The sequence below is a fragment of the Suncus etruscus genome, chromosome 1, assembly GCF_024139225.1.
Source record: "Suncus etruscus isolate mSunEtr1 chromosome 1, mSunEtr1.pri.cur, whole genome shotgun sequence".
NCBI classification, from domain to species: Eukaryota; Metazoa; Chordata; class Mammalia; order Eulipotyphla; family Soricidae; genus Suncus; species Suncus etruscus.
In genome coordinates this window covers 29,830,662-29,851,784 of record NC_064848.1, presented here as the reverse complement: position 1 = coordinate 29,851,784, position 21,123 = coordinate 29,830,662, and the positions used below count along the sequence as shown (strand labels likewise).

General features: G+C 35.6%; 1 protein-coding gene across 1 annotated transcript in view; it reads right to left on the bottom strand.

The window, feature by feature from the left end:
• The window catches only part of SPAG16 (sperm associated antigen 16), a 1,100,078-nt gene that overhangs the window by 486,862 nt on the left and 592,093 nt on the right, over positions 1-21,123 (bottom strand). Inside the window, exon 13 of the mRNA XM_049768212.1 lies at positions 13,637-13,641. Coding sequence (XP_049624169.1) covers positions 13,637-13,641 — 5 coding nt within the window. The remainder of the gene's footprint in view (positions 1-13,636; positions 13,642-21,123) is intronic.

The window sequence follows — 21,123 nt, the reverse complement described above, 5'->3', positions numbered from 1 at the left end:
AAATTTCATGACTTCATCTCTCCTGACAGCTACATAATATTTCATTGTGTATATGTACCACAGTTTCTTTGGCCATTAGTCTGTTGAAGGGCATCTTGGTTATTTCCAGAGCCTGACTATTGTGAATAGTGCTGAAATAAATATAGGTGTGAGGAAGGGGTTTTTGTATTGTATTCTTGTATTCCTAGGGTATATATGGGAATGCAATAAACCTTTCTCAATCTAGTTAAAGCCATCTACCATAAGAAAATGGCAAATATTATCCTCAATGGAGAAAAACTAAAAGCCTTTCCTCTAAATTCTGGTGCAAGACAAAGCTGTCCTCTCTCACCACTCCTCTTCAACATAGCACTAAAAGTGTTTGCTATAGTGATCAGGCAAGAAAAATATATCAAGAGAATTCAGATAGGAAAGGAAGAAGTCAAGCTATCACTGTTTGCAGATGACATGATACTCTAGAAAACCCTAAAGATCTACCAAAAAGCTACTAGAAAAAATAGACTCATATAGCAAGGTAGCAGGCTACAAAATTAACACATTAAATCAATAGCCTTTTTATACACCAATAATGATAGGGAAGAAATGGACATCAAGAAGGTAATCTCATTCACATTAGTACCACACAAATTCAAATATCTTGGAGTCAACTTGACCAAAGACATGAAGAACTTATACAAAGTAAACTATAAAGCCCTGCTCCAAGAAATAAGAGAGGGCACACGGAAATGGAAACACATACCCTGCTCATGGATTGGCAGGATTAACATCATTAAAATGGCAATACTCCCCAAGGCATTATATAGATTTTATGCGATCCCTCTAAATATACCCATGATATTCTTCAAATAAGTGGATTAAACACTTATGAAGTTAATCTGGAACAATAAACACCCTCAAATAGCTAAAGCACTCCTAGGGAAAAGAAAAATGGGAGGCATTACTTTCCCCAATATTAAACTGTACTACAAAGCAATAGTTATCAAAACAGCATAGTATTGGAATAAAGACAGACCCTCAGATCAGTGGAATAGACTTGAGTTCTCAGACCATGTTCCACGGACATACAATCACCTAATTTTTGACAAAGGAGCAAGAAATCCTAAGTGGAGCAGGGTAAACCTCTTCAGCAAGTGGTGCTGGTAGAACTGGTTAGCTACTTGCAAAATAGTGAACATAGGCCCCAGTTAACATTGTGTATGAAGGTAAAATCCAAATGGATTAAAGAGCTTGATATCAGACCTGATACCATAAGGTATATAAAACAACACGCAGGTAAAACACTCCATGACATTGAGACTAAAGGCATCTTCAAGGAGGAAACTGCACTTTCCAAATAAGTGGAAGCAGAAATCAACAGATGGGAATACATTAAGCTGAGAAGCTTCTGCACCTCAAAATAAATAGTGCCCAGGATACAAGAGCCACCCACCACGTGGTAGAAACTATTCACCCAATACCCATCAGATAGTGGGCTAATATCCAAAATATATAGGGCACTGACAGAACTTAACAAGAAAAAAAAAAAACATCTAATCCCATCAAAAAATGGGGAGAAGAAATGAACAGACACTTTTATAAAAAAAAGAAATACAAATGGCCAAAAGACACATGAAATAATGCTCCTCATCACTAATCATCAGGAAGATGCAAATCAAAACAAGGATGAGATACCATCTCACACTACAGAGATTGGCACACATCACAAAGAATGAGAATCAGTGCTGGCGGGGATGTGTAGAGAGGAACTCTTATCCACTGCTGGTGGGAATACCGTCTAGTCCAAACTCTATGGAAGGCGGTAAGGAGATTCCTCCAAGAACTGGAAATTCAGTTTTTTCTTTAAACAATAATAAGTGCAATTCTTTGAAATTATAATCTAGATTTTGTCACTCTGTTGTTTCTAACTCTGTAAAGGACCCAATTCTCACATGGTACTCAAATAACTTGTTTATACATTGTTTTCCAGCACAAGCCATAAATGATTCAAGGTAAGATTTGCATTTTATGGACTTCCCATCCATACACCAACCAGGGTACAAACTCTATGTAAATGCTTATTTTGTGAAATAAATATAGTTAACACTAATCATGGGGGAAATATATGATAGTGCATTTGCTGTGATTTTCACCTATTTTAAAGTTTAGTACTTGTTATATATTATTACGTTAGTTACTCAGGCTTTAATAAAATATTAGTTTTGCTTATCTTTGCATAAAATGCCAATCTCATTTTAGTGTACCACTTTCTCCTGTGTCTCTGCCTCATTTATCTCAAACACTTTTAAAATATTAACAGGGATATACTGACTTTACACAGTTTGTCTAGTCTCTAAACAACTAGCATGTTTTGCTTTTCCTGCTGTTATTTAGTTAATAGTTCAAAGGTGTCCTGAATCAAGGATATTTGGAAGGGCTTAGATAATACCAAAAGAAAAGAACCACTAAATATTTAGTTGTTTTTAGTCCATGCAACTTCAACTTTCTCAGACTAGAAACCCTTGTTATATATTTAAAGCTGAGTTATATAAAATATTCATGCAGAACAGATACTTTATTTTTCTTTATAAAATTTTTCTTGGGGCCTGAACAGTGGTGCAAATGGTAAGGCCTTTGCCTTGTCTGTGCTAACCTAACATGGACAGCGGTTTGATTCCCGGTGTCTCATATGTCCCCTAAGCCAGGAGTGATTTCTGAGCGCATAGCCAGGATTAACCTCTCAGCGTCACCAGGTGTGGCCCAAAAACAAACAAACAAAAAAATTTCATTTTCTTATCATTTCAATACTTTGCTGAGCTTAGAGATTCATTTTTCAGAAATCTATTCAAACTCTGTGAATCCAGTTCTGCCTTTGTGAATATTAGTTAAACATTAATTATTTCTAGTTTTTTTTTTAAATGATACACACAGTCCTCTGGCAGATTCCCCTATTTTTCTCTAAACTGGCCCCAAACAAAGCAGCTGTATTTCTGCTTCTCTGTAACATATACAATTGATCACTCTTTCCTTCAGTAAGCCCCCAAATTTATGCTTCATATTGTTATTTCTATCGCATCTGTTTTTACCTATAATTACAGAAAAATAATTAACTACACATAACACCAGATTAACCAATTATAAAATAGATACTAACACTAACAGTGCATTTGATAGGGTGTATAAATAGTTTGATGAATCCTAAGGGCCTTAGTTTTTGCAGTGCTGGACAAAGTGACACCCTATGAACAGGCGTCAGTTTCAGCCTTTTGGATCTCAAATCTATCATCTCAAATAACTATATCAGGAGAGGACAATGAAATTATACCTATACATAATTTGCAATTATGAAAATGTTGAAATCGTGCAGTTTGCCACAACCTGGATGGAATTGAAGAGTGTTATGTTAAGTAGACTGAGTCAGGTATATTAATTCTGTTATTTTTTGGAGTATGAATTAAGAAAGGGAACAATCCACAGTGAAAACAAATCTTGACATACAGTAAGCAAAGATTGTGTGTAAGGAGAGAAAGAAATATTGTCTTAGTCAGAATGCTTAAGTAGTATTACAAGTATAAAACATACAGGAATTGCTATAAACCATATCATAACAATACAAATATTTGTAAAAGTACAACAATATTCTCCAAATTTCATTAAGCCATCATAATATTTTATGATGCATTCAAGTGATATGAAAATTTTTCTTTCTTAATTCTTTTCTTCTTTTTCTTTTCTTTTTCTTTCTTCTTTTTCTTTCATTTTTCTTTTTCTTTCTCTTTCTTTTCTTTCTCTTTCTTTCTTTCTTCTTTCTTTCTTTCTTTCTTTCTTTCCCTTTTCTTTTCTTTTCTTTTCTTTTCTTTTCTTTTCTTTTCTTTTCTTTTCTTTTCTTTTCTTTTCTTTTCTTTTCTTTTCTTTTCTTTTCTTTTCTTCTTTTCTTTTCTCTTTTTTAGGGGCCATGCCTGGCAACACTCAGGGATTATTCCTGACTTTATGCTCAGAAATCGCTCCTGGCAAATTCGGGGGAGGGGACCATATAAGATGCCAGGGATTGAATCTGGATCTATTCAGGGTCAGCTGCATGCAAGGCAAACTCCCTATTGCTGTGCTATCACTCCGGCTCCAGAAAGTTTCTTTTCATTAATAAATTTATCATGCATGTAAGGTATATACATATTTACTTTTCTGAAGTATTATTATAAGAGTCCTTGATGGATAATGGTGGATGGATGCTGAGACCTTTCTTGGGCAGGGCACCTGCACCCACTTCCAGCCAGCGGGTTTAAGGGTTCAAAGTTACGGTGAAGAAATCATCCACAGCAGTCATATTTCAGGACACATGAGGTTTTATTAATGAGGCTCTATCCTCCATGTGCATATCTTACATGGCTTCGAAGCCAAGCTTTTTTTTTTTTTTTGGGGGGGGGGTTATTTGGGCCACACCCAGTAACGTTCAGGGGTTACTCCTGGCTATGTGCTCAGAAGTTGCTCCTGGCTTGGGGGACCATATGGGACACCGGGGGATCGAACCGCGGTCCGTCCAAGGCTAGCGCAGGCAAGGCAGGCACCTTACCTTCAGCGCCACCGCCCGGCCCCGAAGCCAAGCTTTTAAGCAGCCTCCTTTAGCTGCCTTGCATCTATGCTGTCTCTCATCTCTCCATCCTTCTACTGAGGCTTCTCCTTTCACCCCTCCCATAGGCCCCTCTAATTAACAACCACAGACCCCACCCAGGAGTGGGTGAGCTTGGCCATCAAGACAGATTAGCATTTGGCCTTCTTGGGAGCGGTAACGCTTTTCCACATAATATAAAACTTTACTAGATGTGTACATATAATAAAAATTTTAAGGATATTATTTGCATTAAAATTTTTATGTCAGTATACTGGAAAGCTATGGAATTTTTAATCTTATCTTATTGGGCTTAGATAAACATATACAGATACATATTTTAAAGGTTTTTTAAGTCATAATTGAAAATAGTAACTTATTTTATCTGTCAAATACATATAGCAATAACATGTATCACCTTAGACTTATGTAAATAATAATATATGAACTTTATAAATGGAACATGTCTTGGATTCTGAGTAATCCTACATATAACAAATTATTATATTGGTATATATTTTATAGAAGCTTAGTATTTAATTTGGTTGCATGAATAAATTTGAGACTGTTTTTAACTTTTAAGTATGTAATATAGCTGTCATAAATTTTGAGTCTTAATTTACTGGTTTATTAATAATCCAGGTAATTTGTATATGTAAGAGGCTAGGAGTGAAACCATGGCAGCTCATCTTTTTTATTATGCACTTTATTGAATATAAGGCTTGTATATAATTAATGGTCAAAATTAAATATACAGAACAGTCATGATTATCTCTTCAAGATGTACTATAATTGTTAATAATTTTCTGTTGCTGTAGAGCTACATAACAGGAGGTGCAGTTCTACTTGATGATCATAACTATGGTAACATGCCAGAAACACTTTCCCCCAAAATGCTGCATTTAATTTCTAGTTTCATCAATGATACCTGCAAATGATAATTAGCAAGTATTGCTACAATGAATCCAGATATAAGATTATATTAAAGTACAGCCAAACTATCACTGTTAGAGCTTTCTGGGTTAAATATATGAAAGGATAAATAGAAAGGGGCAAGACTATTCCTAAGTAATTTCTATATGTTGAACTAAATTTAGAGAACTGCAAACAAGATAGGTTAAATAAACACTGTGGATAGTGGGGTTACAAATTATTGTGATAAGTTACAGTCACTGAGTTCTTGAAAAGTCACATATCAGAATAAAATATTGGCTGACAAAACTGCAACTTAATTTTTCTTTTTTATTTAGCATCATTTAACCCATCAACTAAACAGGAAGAACTACAAATCATGAGGATACCTTTCACAAGGATATGCATCCACCAACAGGAGGAAAAATAACTCGTTTTTTACTCCTAAATGCATGCTCCCAGAGCTAAGGTTTATTATCATCATCATCATCATCATCATCATCATCATCATTATCATCATTAGTTTTTGGGCCACACTCAGGTCATGCTCAGGGGTTACTCCTGGTTATCTGCTCAGAAATAGCTCCTGAGACCATATGGGACGCCAACCACCTTAGGTCCTGGATCAGCTGCTTGCAAGGCAAATACAACTGTGCTCTCTCTGAGCCCTAATCTTATTATTTTTACTTAAAGCAATAATATTAAAATTTATTATTAAAATTTTTGTCTAGTGCACTTAGCCAAAATGTGACAGAATGTGTTTTCAAATGCCATTTTTACTAACTTAAATATCTCAATTTTTTCAACATCAAGACAGGAAAAGATTCCTTTTGGTCAAACATATTCTTTTTTTTTTAATTTATTTAAACACCTTAATTACATACATGATTGTGTTTGGGTTTCAGTCATGTAAAGAACACCACCCATCACCAGTGCAACATTCCCATCACCAATGTCCCAAGTCTCCCTTCGCCCCACCCGACCCCCGCCTGTACTCTAGACAGGCTCTCCATTTTCCTCATACATTCTCATTATTAGGACAGTTCAAAATGTAGTTATTTCCCTAACTAAACTCATCACTCTTTGTGGTGAGCTTCCTGAGGTGAGCTGGAACTTCCAGCTCTTTTCTCTTTTGTGTCTGAAAATTATTATTACAAGGGTGTCTTTCAATTTTCTTAAAACCCATTGATGAGTGAGAACATTCTGCGTTTTTCTCTCTCTCTTTGACTTATTTCACTCAGCTTAATAGATTCCGTGTACATCCATGTATAGGAAAATTTCATGACTTCATCTCTCCTGACAGCTGCATAATATTCCATTGTGTATATGTACCACAGTTTCTTTAGCCATTTGTCTGTTGAAGGGCATCTTGGTTGTTTCCAGAGTCTTGCTATGGTAAATAGTGCTGCAATGAATATAGGTGTAAGGAAGGGGTTTTTGTATTGTATTTTTGTGTTCCTAGGGTATATTCCTAGGAGTGGTATAGCTGGATCTTATGGGAGCTCGATTTCCAGTTTTTGGAGGAATCTCCATATTGCTTTCCATAAAGGTTGAACTAGACGGCATTCCCACCAGCAGTGGATAAGAGTTCCTTTCTCTCCACATCCCCGCCAACACTGTTTATTCTCATTCTTTGTGATGTGTGACATTCTCTGGGGTGTGAGGTGGTATCTCATCGTTGTTTTGATTTGCATCTCCCTGATGATTAGTGATGTGGAACATTTTTTCATGTGTCTTTTGGCCATGTGTATTTCTTCTTTGTCAAAGTGTCTGTTCATTTCTTCTCCCCATTTTTTGATAGGGTTAGATGTTTTTTTCTTGTAAAGTTCTGTCAGTGCCTTGTATATTTTGGAGATTAGCCCCTTATCTGATGGGTATTGGGTAAATAGTTTCTCCCACTCAGTGGGTGGCTCTTGTATCCTGGGCACTATTTCCTTTGAGGTGCAGAAGCTTCTCAGTTTAATATATTCCCATCTGTTAATCTCTGCTTTCACTGCAGTTTCCTCCTTGAAGATGCCTGTAATGTCCTGGAGTGTTTTGCCTATGTGCTGTTCTATATATCTTATGGTTTTGGGGCTGATATCGAGGTCTTTAATCCATTTGGATTTTACCTTCGTACATGGTGTTAGCTGGGGGTCTAAGTTCAATTTTTTGCAAGTGGCTATCCAATTGTGCCAACACCACTTGTTCAAGAGGCTTTCCCTGCTCCATTTAGGAATTCCTGCTCCTTTATCAAAAATTAGGTGGTTGTATGTCTGGGGAACATTTTCTGAGTATTCAAGCCTATTCCACTGATCTGAGGACCTATCCTTATTCCAATACCATGCTGTTTTGATAACTGTTGCTTTGTAGTACAGTTTAAAGTTGGGGAAAGTAATTCCTCCCATATTCTTTTTCCCAATGATTGCTTTAGCTATTCGAGGGTGTTTATTGTTCCAAATGAATTTCAAAAGTGCTGGTCCACTTCTTTGAAGAATGTCATGGGTATCTTTAGAGGGATGGCATTAAATCTGTCTAATGCCTTGGGGAGTATTGCCATTTTGATGATGTTAATCCTGCCAATCCATGAGCAGGGTATGCGTTTCCATTTCTGTGTGTCCTCTCTTATTTCTTGGAGCAGAGTTTTATAGTTTTCCTTGTATATGTCCTTCACATATTTAGTCAAGTTGATTCCAAGATATTTGAGTTTGTGTGGCACTATTGTGAATGGGGTTGTTTTCTTAATGTCTATTTCATCCTCATTACTATTGGTGTATAGAAAGGCCATTGATTTTTGTGTGTTAATTTTGTAGCCTGACACCTTGCTATATGAGTCTATTGTTTCTAGAAGCTTTTTGATAGAGTCTTTAGGGTTTTCTAAGTAGAGTATCATGTCATCTGCAAACAGTGAGAGCTTGATTTCTTCCTTTCCTATCTGGATTTCCTTGATATCCTTTTCTTGCCTAATCGCTATAGCAAGTAATTCCAGTGCTCTGTTGAATAGGAGTGGTGAGAGAGGACAGCCTTGTCTTGTGCCAGAATTTAGAGGGAAGGCTTTCAGTTTTTCTCCATTGAGGATAATATTTGCCACTGGCTTGTGGTAGATGGCCTTCACTATATTGAGAAAGGTTCCCTCCATTCCCATCTTGCTGAGAGTTTTGATCAAGAATGGGTGTTGGACCTTATCAAATGCTTTCTCTGCATCTATTGATATGATCATGTGGTTTTTATTTTTCTTGTTATTGATGTTGTGTATTATGTTGATAGATTTACGGATGTTAAACCAGCCTTGCATTCCTGGGATGAAACCTACTTGATCGTAGTGGATGACCTTCTTAATGAGGCATTGAATCCTATTTGCCAGGATTTTGTTGAGGATCTTTGCATCTGCATTCATCAGCGATATTGGTCTGTAATTTTCTTTTTTGGTAGCATCTCTGTCTGGTTTAGGTATCAAGGTGATGTTGGCTTCATAAAAGCTATTTGGAAGTGTTTCTCTTTGTTCTATTTCATGAAAGAGTCTTGCCAAGATTGGCAGTAGTTCCTCTTGGAAAGTTTGATAGAATTCATTAGTGAATCCATCTGGACCTGGGCTTTTGTTTTTCGGCAGACATTTGATTACTGTTTTAATTTCATCAATGGTGATGGGGGTGTTTAGATATGCTACATCCTCTTCCTTCAACCGTGGAAGATTATAAGAGTCCAAGAATTTATCTATTTCTTCCAGGTTCTCATTTTTAGTGGCGTAGAGTTTTTCAAAGTAGTTTCTGATTACCCTTTGAATCTCTGTCATATCAGTAGTGATCTCTCCTTTTTCATTCCTGATACGAGTTATCAAGTTTCTCTCTCTCTCTTTCTTTGTTAGGTTTGCCAGTGGTCTATCAATCTTGTTTATTTTTTCAAAGAACCAACTTCTGCTTTCGTTGATCTTTCGGATTGTTTTTTGAGTTTCCACTTCATTGATTTCTGCTCTCAGCTTTGTTATTTCCTTCTGTCTTCCTATTCTTGGGTCCTTTTGTTGAGCATTTTCTAGTTCTATTAGCTGTGTCATTAAGCTACTCAGGTAATCTCCTTCTTCCTTCCTGATGTGTGCTTGCAAAGCTATAAATTTTCCTCTCAGTACTGCTTTTGCTGTTTCCCATAAGTTCTGATAGTTTGTGTCTTTATTGTCATTTGTTTCCAGGAACCTTTTTATTTCCTCCTTGATTTCATCTCGGACCCACTGGTTATTGAGCATGAGGCTGTTTAACTTCCAGGTGTTAAAGTGTTTCTTCTGAGTCCCTTTGGAGTTCACAAATAATTTCAGAGCCTTGTGGTCAGCGAAGGTAGTCTGCAAAATTTCTATCCTCTTGATCTTATGGAGGTATGTTTTATGTGCCAGCATGTAGTCTATCCTGGAGAATGTCCCATGTACATTGGAGAAGAATGTGTATCCAGGTTTCTGGGGATGGAGTGTCCTATATATATCTACTAGGCCTCTTTCTTCCATTTCTCTCCTCAGGTCTAGTATATTCTTGTTGGGTTTCAGTCTGGTTGACCTATCCAGTGTAGACAAAGCCGTGTTAAGGTCCCCCACAATTATTGTGTTGTTGTTGATATTATTTTTCAGATTTGTCAACAGTTGTTTTAAATATTTTTCTGGCCCCTCATTCGGTGCATATATGTTTAGGAGAGTTATTTCTTCCTGCTCTACGTACCCCTTGATTAATATAAAATGTCCATCTTTGTCCCTTACAACCTTCCTGAGTATAAAGTTTGCATTATCTGATAATTGTATGGCCACTCCAGCTTTTTTATGGGTGTTGTTTGCTTGGATAATTTTTCTCCAGTCTTTTATTTTGACTCTATGTTTGTTCTGACTATTCAGGTGCATTTCTTGTAGGCAGCAGAAGGTTGGATTGAGTTTTTTGATTCATTTAGCCACTCTGTGTCTCTTAACTGGTGCATTTAGTCCATTGACGTTGAGAGAAAGAATTGTCCTGGGATTGAACGCCATCTTTATTTCAAAATTTGGTGTGTCTTTTGGGTAGTCTTGTCTTAGATTAGGTCTTTCAGTTTTTCTCTTAAGACTGGTTTTGTGTCTGTGAAGTTTCTGAGCTGTTTTTTGTCTGTGAAGCCATGTATTCTTCCGTCAAACCAGAAAGTGAGTTTTGCTGGGTATAGTATTCTGGGTGAAGCATTCATTTCATTCAGTCTTGTCACAATATCCCACCACTGCTTTCTGGCATTGAGTGTTTCTGGTGACAGGTCTGCTGTAAATCTCAGGGAAGCTTGCTTGAAGGTGATTTCCCCTTTTGATCTTGCTGTTTTCAGAATTCTGTCTCTATCTGTGGGATTTGTCATTGTGACTAGGATGTGTCTTGGGGTGGATTTTCTGGGGTCTCTTTTGGTTGGTACTCCTCGGGCATGCAGGATTTGATCACATATATTCTTTAGCTCTGGAAGTTTCTCTTTAATGATGTTCTTGACCGTTGATTTTCCTGGAAATTTTCTTCCTGGGTCTCTGGGACTCCAATGATTCTTAAGTTGTTTCTGTTGATCTTATCATAGACTTCTATTTTCATCTGTTCCCATTCTTTGACTAATTTTTCCATTGTCTGCTCATTTGCTTTAAGTTTTTTGTCCAATCTCTCCTGCTGTATGGAATTGTTATGTATCTCATCTTCCACAGCACCAAGTCTATTCTCAGCTTCTGATACCCTGTCCCAGAGCTTATCCATTTTGTCATTCACTTCGTTTACTGACTTTTTCAGTCCTCTTAGTTGACATGTTATTTCAGTTTGGAGTTTTGTGATTTCTGTCTTCATATTTTCTTGGTTCTTATTAGTGTTCTGTTCAACTCGATCCATGGTTTCTTGGAGTCCATTGAGCATCTTCCATATTGCTAGTCTAAAGTCCTTATCTGAGAGGTTGATTAGTTGGTCAGTCATTATCCGGTCCTCAGAATTGTCATCTTCATTCTCTATGTCTGATGCTGGCCTGCGTTGTTTCCCCATTGTCACACTTGTATTGTGGGCTTTTCTACGTGTTGTGGTGGTATTCATTGTCTATATGATGCAGGCAGCACACTCCTCTGGCTCCTCCCTTTCTGGATGGGCTGACTTGCCTCTAAGGGAGGGGAGTCCTCCGTGGATGAAGCCTCACACTGGGTCAAATCTTAGGCCCGAGCATGCAACAGAGAAGACAGTTCGGAGAGAAATGTTTGCTTCTGTGATATAGTGCCGTTCTTAGTGTGATTTTTCCTTATTGTTGCAATGGAGTTCTTTCCTTAGAAAGAGTGCACGGCCGCGTAGCGAAGCAGAGCCAAAGTGCTCTGCTGGAGCCTCTTTTTGCCCCACTCGCAAGAGTTTCACGCAAGAGGACAGTAGACAGACATAGACAGGTCACACTCACAGTTTTTCACAGTTGGGCCCCACTGGGCTGGTGTACTTTTGCGGATTTTCCCCGCCTGGTGTCACACACAGGGAGCCGGCTTTTGCAAAGCTTAGCCGGTTTTCATGCTCTGTAGTCCCTCCCTGAAAATGGCGTCTGGGCGAGCGAGGTTTCTGGAGCCTCTTTTTGCCCCACTCGCAAGAGTTTCACGCAAGAGGACAGTAGACAGACATAGACAGGTCACACTCACAGTTTTTCACAGTTGGGCCCCACTGGGCAGGTGTACTTTCGCGGATTTTCCCCGCCTGGTGTCACACACAGGGAGCTCGATCAAACATATTCTAAGAGAAGGTATCCTTGGAGCTTTCCAATTATAATACCATATTTTCTACAAGTAAGTCTCCAAGCCTCCAAGTCTCCAAGAATTGTCAGAAAATCACACTTGCCACTTGTAAACTGATGGTAATTCAAATCTCTCCATTATTTTTAACTTAATATAAAACCTTTTACATATAATTTCACTGACAATAATAGTAAAAGAATAGGGCCGGAGTGATGGTGCAGGCGGTAGGGCATTTGCCTTGCATGCGCTAACTTAGGACAGACTGCAGTTTGATCCCTTGGCATCCCATATGGTCCCCCAAGCCAGGAGCTATTTCAGGAGTAACCCCTGTGCATCACCAGGTGTAGCCCCAAAACAAACAAAACAAAACAAGAATAAAAGAATAAATATATTATTTATAAGAGGGAAAATAAGAACACTTCTAATCACAGAAATCTTGTATAATTCTAACAAAATATAAAGCTAAATATTTTTGACATAGATTAATTTAAATCCTTCGCCTAAATTGTATAGGTTGATTAGAAAGAAAAGATGAAGGGCCAGAGTGATAGAATGGAAGTTGGATGTTTGCCTTGCATACAGAAGGATGGTGGTTCAAATCCTGGCATCCCATATGGTCACCTGAGCCTCCAGGATCAATTTCTGAGTATAGAGCCAGAGTAACCCTGATCACTCCCGAGTGTGACCAGCCTCCCGGCCCCCCCCCCTCCGAAAAAAAAAAAAAAAAGAAAAGACAAGATGATAGGATTGAGTTAGAGAAGACTTTCATTTTCTTGGAACAGTATCCCATTATTTTAAGACCCATTACTTGCAAATGCCTTCTAATAACTTGGTTTTTTTGGTTTAGGTTAGTGTGGTGATACAGCACACAACATGTAGTAGTAGAGGGTTACATACTTGAAGCTTGACAGAGCAGGGTCTCAATGTCAGGATTCTTAGTTTTGCTGTAAACCTTTGAAAAGTTATCTTCTTGTTACTCAGTTTCTTTATCTACAATGTAGTTGAATTTCTCAATGCTATTGTTAGTGATGACCAAATATCTGAATTTCTAAGGAATAATTATTTATTTTTGTTGATGACTATTACTAATGAACCCCTGTGAACTGGGTTTGTTTCTATCTAAATTTCCTACCCACCTAGGTCATTATTTTTATTTTAATTATATAAATATTGACAAAATTTATACAAATAAGAAACAACACATTCCATCACTAAAATAAAAACCAGGCATACTTATAGTAAAATGTTTTAGTTTTATTTCATGCGACTTTATATTCCAGTCAAAGGAATGATGAGTTGATACTTTTAAATTGTTCCCTCTCCTTCTAGAATTTAATTTAATCCATATAGTTATACATGTGAACTAACCTATATTAACTACGAATTATAGTGATGAGTTGATAAATTATGCCATCCTCAAAAATACATTGGGGATTTTATTTATTCACATGCCCTTTATACCATACTTTTACATCTTTGTTGAAATATATTTAAGTTGAATAGATTGAGGTATGAAGAAATTCTTTCTGCTATAGGATTAAAGTTATCTTATAAAGTAGATTAGTTAGAAACACAGTGATTAATTATTGTTGAACTATGAATTTCATTTAAAGACTGATATACAAATATAGTTTTCACACTGTAATGGTTCTTATATTAATTGCAAAAAAAGGGGGAAATGACGCTAATTAGGGTATACCTTAAGATACCTGTGTTGAGGACAGAGAGATGGCACATCAGTAGGTCATTTACCTTGCATGCAGCAACCCAGGACAGACCTGAGTTCAATTCCTTCATCCTTTATGGTCCCCGAGTCTGCTAAGAGTGATTTCTGAGCACAAAGCCAGGAGTAACCCCTGAGAGTTACCAGGTGTGGCCCAAAACAAACAAACAAAAAAAAAAGATTCCTGTGTTGTATCTGACCTATAACAAATGCAGCATTGTATTGAACTTTTAAAACCAGATAACATTTTTAATATTAGCATTAATTTAAACACTTTACTTACATTGCTGATCATAATAGTTTATTTTTCACCTACTAATACAAAGTTGTTAGTTTCAGTCAATGATTGGGTTTCAGTCATACAATGTACAATACCCTTCACCAACACACATTTCCTGCCAATGTCTGCCCTCATCACTGCCTGTTGATATTTTTCTTTTTTTCCTCTCTCTCTCTGTCTCTTTTTGTTTCTCTCTCTGTATCTCTTTGCCCTTTCTTTTTTTCCATTTCAGACAATGTGGTTGGCAATATTGTTACTTAGGGGTATCATACCTATCACTTTATTCAGCACCCAGTTCTTGTCCAGAGTGATCATTTCCAACAATCACTGTCATAGTGGTCCCTTTTCTGCACTAACCGCAGTTTCCTGGTATTTGTGAAAAGCTTTCTACTATAAACTGGCCTTTCTGAGGGCAATAATATAAATATAAATATTTAATTTTATTGAAATAATTTTTATTTTCAAGATCACATTTTAAATTATGCCACACCCAGTGAGGCTTAGGGGTTGCTCCTGGCTATGTGTTCAGAAATTGTTCTTGGCTTCGGGAACCATATGGAACACCAGGTGATCTAACCTCAATCCATCCTAAGTTAGCCACTTGCAAGGCAAATGCCTTCACACTGCGCCATTGCTCCAGCCCTTATTATCCTTTCATTTTGTATTAAAAACTTATTTTTAATTTTCAGAAAACACTTTTTGCATAAAATGCTTTTTATACATAAAACAAACCAACTAATTTATTTTCCCTCTCTTCCACTTTTTTCTTATTTCTGCATATCTTTTAATGCTTTTTATATCAATTATTGAGAAAGTAGAGAATTTAGATTTTTTGCTTTTATAAAAATATCTTTATTTAAGACCATAGGTATGACTATATTTGTAGTTGGGTTTCAGTCATAAAAATGTAGATCCCCCTCCCTTCACAAGTGCAACTTTCTCACCACCAATGCTCCCCATTCTCCCTCTTCCCCACCTTTTTATGACAGATAAATATTACTTGGCAGAGAACTCTAATATGACATGCCAGGTTTTACAAGAAAAAATAAATATGTTAAAATATATTTGCACCTGTCAATATTCTAAGAACTTAATATAATTAATCACAGTTCTGAGTAGACCCACAAATGTTAGTTAACACTACTTTGATCTTTTGTTTTGGTTTAGGGCCACACCAAGTAATGCTCAGTTCATTCTTAGCTTTGCACTCAGGATCACTCCTGGTGAAGCTCAGCTAATCATATTTAATTTTAGAGATCAAACCAAGGTAGGATTGTACAAACAATACAAGTTGCTGTTATGCTATGTATCTCTCTGGACAAACTTTCCCTAAATTAAGACACAAAGATTTTATTCTATTATCTTCAAGTTCACATTGCTATTATACAGCAGAACTTTGATTTGAACCAAGGTGAAAATGACTGCATGGCATTACTATCTAATATGTTTGATATAAGATGATAAAATAGAATGTATTCTCATGATCTACAGAAACACAATCATAGCCATTGCATAATATGTCAGTACAAAGTTAAAGCCTGTGGACCTTATTTGCAAGTTAAGTATGTTTAAAAGTGTTTTTCCAAAATTTAATTTTATTTATTATAATACTTTTATTGTTATGTCTTCATACACCTAATACAGAAGGATGGCAGAAAGAGCTTCAGAAAAGATCAACTAATTATTTTTTAGAAGAGAAATGATCACTTCAAGTGAACTGTGTGCATTTTGGTGAAAATATGTTAAGCAGAAGAAATAATAGAGGAACAACTTTTTTAAAAACAAAATTATTGTATATGTTGACTAATAATTAGCTAGCTGCAGGATGTTTAACAACTAAGAGTAGTTGACATTTATTGAGCATAGGGTAGTGAGATTTTGCACAGAATTTATACAATTAAAGATTTAAAACAAATTTTCAAAGTTATGTACCTCACAATATAGAAAACAATTTATGAAATGTTCTCTAAATATTGCAATGAATCACTAGATTGCAGCTATGTGTCCATTTGTCATGGATTAATCATACAATGTTTTGTACTATGATAATTACAATCTTCATTAACAAATAAATGACAAAGTGACTAAGAAAATATCTTCACATTCTTTTGGAATATTGTGTTGCTATATTTTAGAAAAACATTTTTTTAAGTTTGACCTTAAACATGAGATATGCCTTTGGCCCCAGGTCCCAGAACTCCTAATTTGTTGACCTTTTATGTGATGACACATTTTTGTCAATCATGTGCTATAGAAGCAGGTGTTTTTGAAAATAATAATACTGTAGCTAATTTTACCATCAAAGTGACATTTTAACAGTGAACAAAAAAAAATAAAACATTTCCAAAAGAAACAATCCCCCTAGTACAGTTGATTACAGCTATTTGAATATACTTCCCTTGTTAGTTTTTATAAGGATAGTCACCCTTTAAAATTTTGAATCTGACTCTTAAAATGAAAATTTTCTCTTTGTTTTAAACCATTTGAAAACTACTTATAAAATAAATCTAACAAAGATTTCAGGATAGACAAAATCACTAGCCAAATTTAAATAAAAATGTATTACTAAAAAATAAACTTGAAAATGAATGGTCTGTGATGCATTATTTCTCCTTGAAAGAATTAAAAAAATATTTTAAAAGTATCCTTTTCTTAATTTAAAACACAGAATTAACTTGTGAATTATTGCAGTATTAAATCAATATTTAAAGAATATAAACATATTTAATTATCTTTTTATCACTGAGATATTATAGTGATATTTATTTTTTATCCTTTTTGTGGTGCAGGAAATAACACATGCAAAGTGATTGTTCTATTTCCTAGTTACACCATGGATTCAAAGGTAATTAGATGGGGTAGGGTAGGGGCCAGAGCAGTGGCCCAAGCCTAGGATGGACCCATATGGTCACCCAATCAGGAGGGATTTCTGAGTGCATAACCAGGAGTGGCCCCTGAGCGAAACAGGGTGTGGCCCAAAAACCAAAAAAAGAAAAAGATGGGGTAGGTTATTCCCAAGTGAATGTAAGAGGCCCAAATGCTCTTGAGAGTTTAACATCTACTTGGTAAGATGAAACCTTCCCCCTAACTTCCTTTTTCCCTAGTCTCTTATTTTGGTATGTAAAAATCCACCTAGATTACGAGGATTTTACCCCCACCCCACCGGTGGGTGGGGTTCTGGAGAATAAAGAAAGGATTCTGTCTTGTCTTGGGGCTAGAGAAAGCACATGAAAGGCGGGCATGGGGCAAAGGCTTCACATGGCAGAGAAAGGCCATAAGAAATTAAAGTGAACTGACTCCAATGAATATCTTTTCTGACTGCTGTGTGTTGTTTCTTCTCCTCAGGTACTATCCTGCTTTCATCAGACTCATCCACCACAAAGAGTGTTAGAGAAATAATTACACTGACAACTATCATAGCAATGTGAATGAATGAGGAAAGTATAAAGCCTGTCTGGAATAAAGTCAGAAGTGCGGGGGGAGGAAAATTTGGGGCATTGGTGTTGGGAATGTTGGTGAAGGTGGGTGTTCTTTATATGACTGAAGCCCAACTACAATTGTTTGTAAGTAATGTGTTTAAATAAAAATATAAAATAACAAAATATTGCATTATAAAGCAGCAGTCATTAAAATAACAAGGTAATGGAATAAAGCCAGGACCTCAGATAAATGGAATAAACTTGAGTAATCTGAGAATGATTCCCAGGTATACAAATAACCTTTGATATAGGGGTAAAAATTCAAATTGGAACAAGGAAATTCTATTCACTAAGTGGTGTTGGGAAACCGATCAACTAAATACATGCAAAAATTTAAACTCAAACCTTTCTTTAACACAATGAACAAAAGAGAAATTAAACTACATTAAAAACCTTGTTATCAGATCTGAAATTATAAGGTACTTTGAGAAAAATGAAAACAGAACACTTTTTGACATTTATGCAAAAGGCATCTTCAAGGATGAAACACCACTGGCTAAGCAAGTAAAAGCTAAGATAAACAAATGGAATTACATTAAACTAAGAATTTTCTGCTTTTCAAAAGAAATAAAGACAAAAAATTATCACAGAATGGGAGAAAATATTCACCCAATACCCCTCAGATAAGGTGTTACTATCTAAGATATACAAGGCATTGGTAGAACTTAGGGGAAAAAAAAATCTAACCCATCCCCAAATTGGGAGAATTATGCAGAAATTTCCTCGAATAAGACGTATAAGATGCCAAAATGCATATAAAAATGCTCCACATCACTAATTATCAGGAATAAATAAATAAACTAACCAATAAGATATCATCTCATGCTACAGAGACTGGCACACATCACAAAGAACAAAAACATCCAGTGTTGGCAAGGGTGCATTGAGTAAAGGATTCTTCTTTATTGCTGGGGGAATGTCCAACTGGTACAAACTTATTGGAAAACAAGCTGGGTATTCATGAAAAAACTAGAAATTGAGCTTCCATATCAACAGCACTCCTAGGGATATACCCTAGGTACTCAAAACACCATACAGATTACTAGTTATAATAGCTAGAGCCTGGAAACAAACCAGTGCTCAAGAACAGATGAGTGGCTAATGAAATGGTAGTACAGCCACACAATGGAATACTATGTAGATGTCAGTAAAAGTGAAGTAATGAAATTTGCTTATATGTGGATGGATATGGAGATTGTTATTCTAAATGAAATAAGTCAAAGGGAGAGGGATAGACAAAATAACGTCACTAATTTTAAAGACTAAGAAAAAAAAAGGATACTAAAGAAATAATATCCAGAGACAATCGAGATGAGGGCCAGGAGACCTGAGTATCAGCCCATGGTAGGAAGCTTGCAACAAAATGTTAGGGCAGCAAAGTATCTATCATGACAATGATTTCAAAATGATCAATCTGGACAAGAATCAGGTATTGAAAGCAAATAAAATGATATGTGTTTTACCCCTGCATTAACAGTAGTGTAAAATATGGTGTTAAAATGAAAAAAAGAAAAGAAGGAGTAAAAATAAAGAGGAGATAGAGAGAAAATTTGAGAAATACCTGCCCAAGAGGCAGAGAAGAGCAAGGAAGGGAATCTGGGACATTGCGAGAAATGTGCACTAGTGAAGGTTGGTGTACATTGTATAATTGAAACACAGCATGGACTTTTACCTGTGTTTCAATAAGTAAATATTAAAAATAGCACATATCAAAAATACTCTAAACTAAAAAAATCTGTGTTGGCAGAGCTATGGTGACTATAGAACTCTCATCCATTTTGGTGGGAATGTTGTCTCTCAATCCCTATGAAAATACTATGGGGGTTTTTCATAATATTTAAGGTATCTATTCCCAGATATTCACTCAAAATAATGTATTCACACTGTTATTCAATGGAGCACTTAATCAATAGCTAGGATTTGGAATCAACCTAGAATTCCAACCAATTACAGATTAGTGTATCATTAAGATGTATATATATATGTACATATACATATATGCATAATGGAAAACTATGAAACTGTAAAAGTTTAAGTCTATTTTCTTTTGTTTTACATACTTATTCTTTATCATATAGGTATAAATTATGTTTAGAAATTATACTAACTAGATAGAATTTATTTTTATTAATTCGCTCTTTTTCAGTTATATCTTTTTACTTATTATTTATGAGTAATATTCATTAATACCAAATATTTTTTGTTTATTTGTTGTTTGGGACATACCCAGGAATGGGAAGGTTTATTCCTGGCTCTGCATTAGGAATTAATCCTGGAGTAACTGGAGGAACATATGGGATGTTATGGATCAAACCCAGATAAATCACATATAAGACAAATGCCCTTTCTGCAATACTATGTCTTTGGCTCCATCCCAATATTTATTGTCTTTTTATGGTTTTTGATTTTGAAGCTAATAAACAATGATAAATTCTATATTTAATTAATTTTATTAACATATTTTAAGTACATACTTATATTAACTAAATTAATCTTTTGATTAACAACTTTTTATGTGTATATTTTCCAATAAAATATCATGTTTCTGCCTGCTAAAGAAATTGTGTTTTGCTTTGTCTTTCCTTTTTATTTTGCTCTCAAAGATACAGTGAGGAATAATCATAGTGCATAAAAAACTTGCAACATCAGTAAATAACCATCAGTAAATAACTATATATTTAAGGCAGACATATGAAAGGTAGCTTCTTTTAATAAATCTACTTTCCCCCTAGAGTTGGTGCTTCACTCTTTGCATGAAAGTAAGTAAATAAGAGACCCACTTTTATGAACATGCAATTATGGCAGTCTGAAATGGAGAAACACTAAAACCAAAAGAAAATGAACATAAAATTTAGGTCACTATAAAATCATTTTACAAATGGATTTTTCTTTAGCAGACACTTTTTAAGTTCTACACATTGAAGAATTTAAATAAAATAGAATAAAAATTTTGCTTTTCCATTGTTGCTCCATTAATAAATGTGAGCCTGTTGGACCAGAGCCTTAGTTATTTTAAAGTAAAAATGTTGAGGCACCTTTGTATTCAAGAACAGCTTATTTTGATTTGATTCTTAAGTCATTTCTAACATACTTTCCCCACAATGACTTCTTGGCTTTGGTTCCTTTAAATTCTAAATCTCTGCAACATGTACAGTAAGATTATTAAAGGCAGATTTCTTTTTCTTTATGTAATATGTGAATCCTGAATATATTTTCTCGAAAGCTTTCAATAGGGCCTTCTATATTTAAATTAGGTCCCTATTCGCAATCTTTGTACCATCTTACAATTTTATTAGTATATATAATGTTTAGCATATGAGAAAAAATAGAAGAAATTATAAGTGATCTTTCTTTACTGACCCAGAAATGAGAAATGATGGCTATTTCTTCTTCTGGAGTACTTGACTTTTCATTGTCTGCCTCAAATGTTGATAAAAATTAATATGCAGAGCT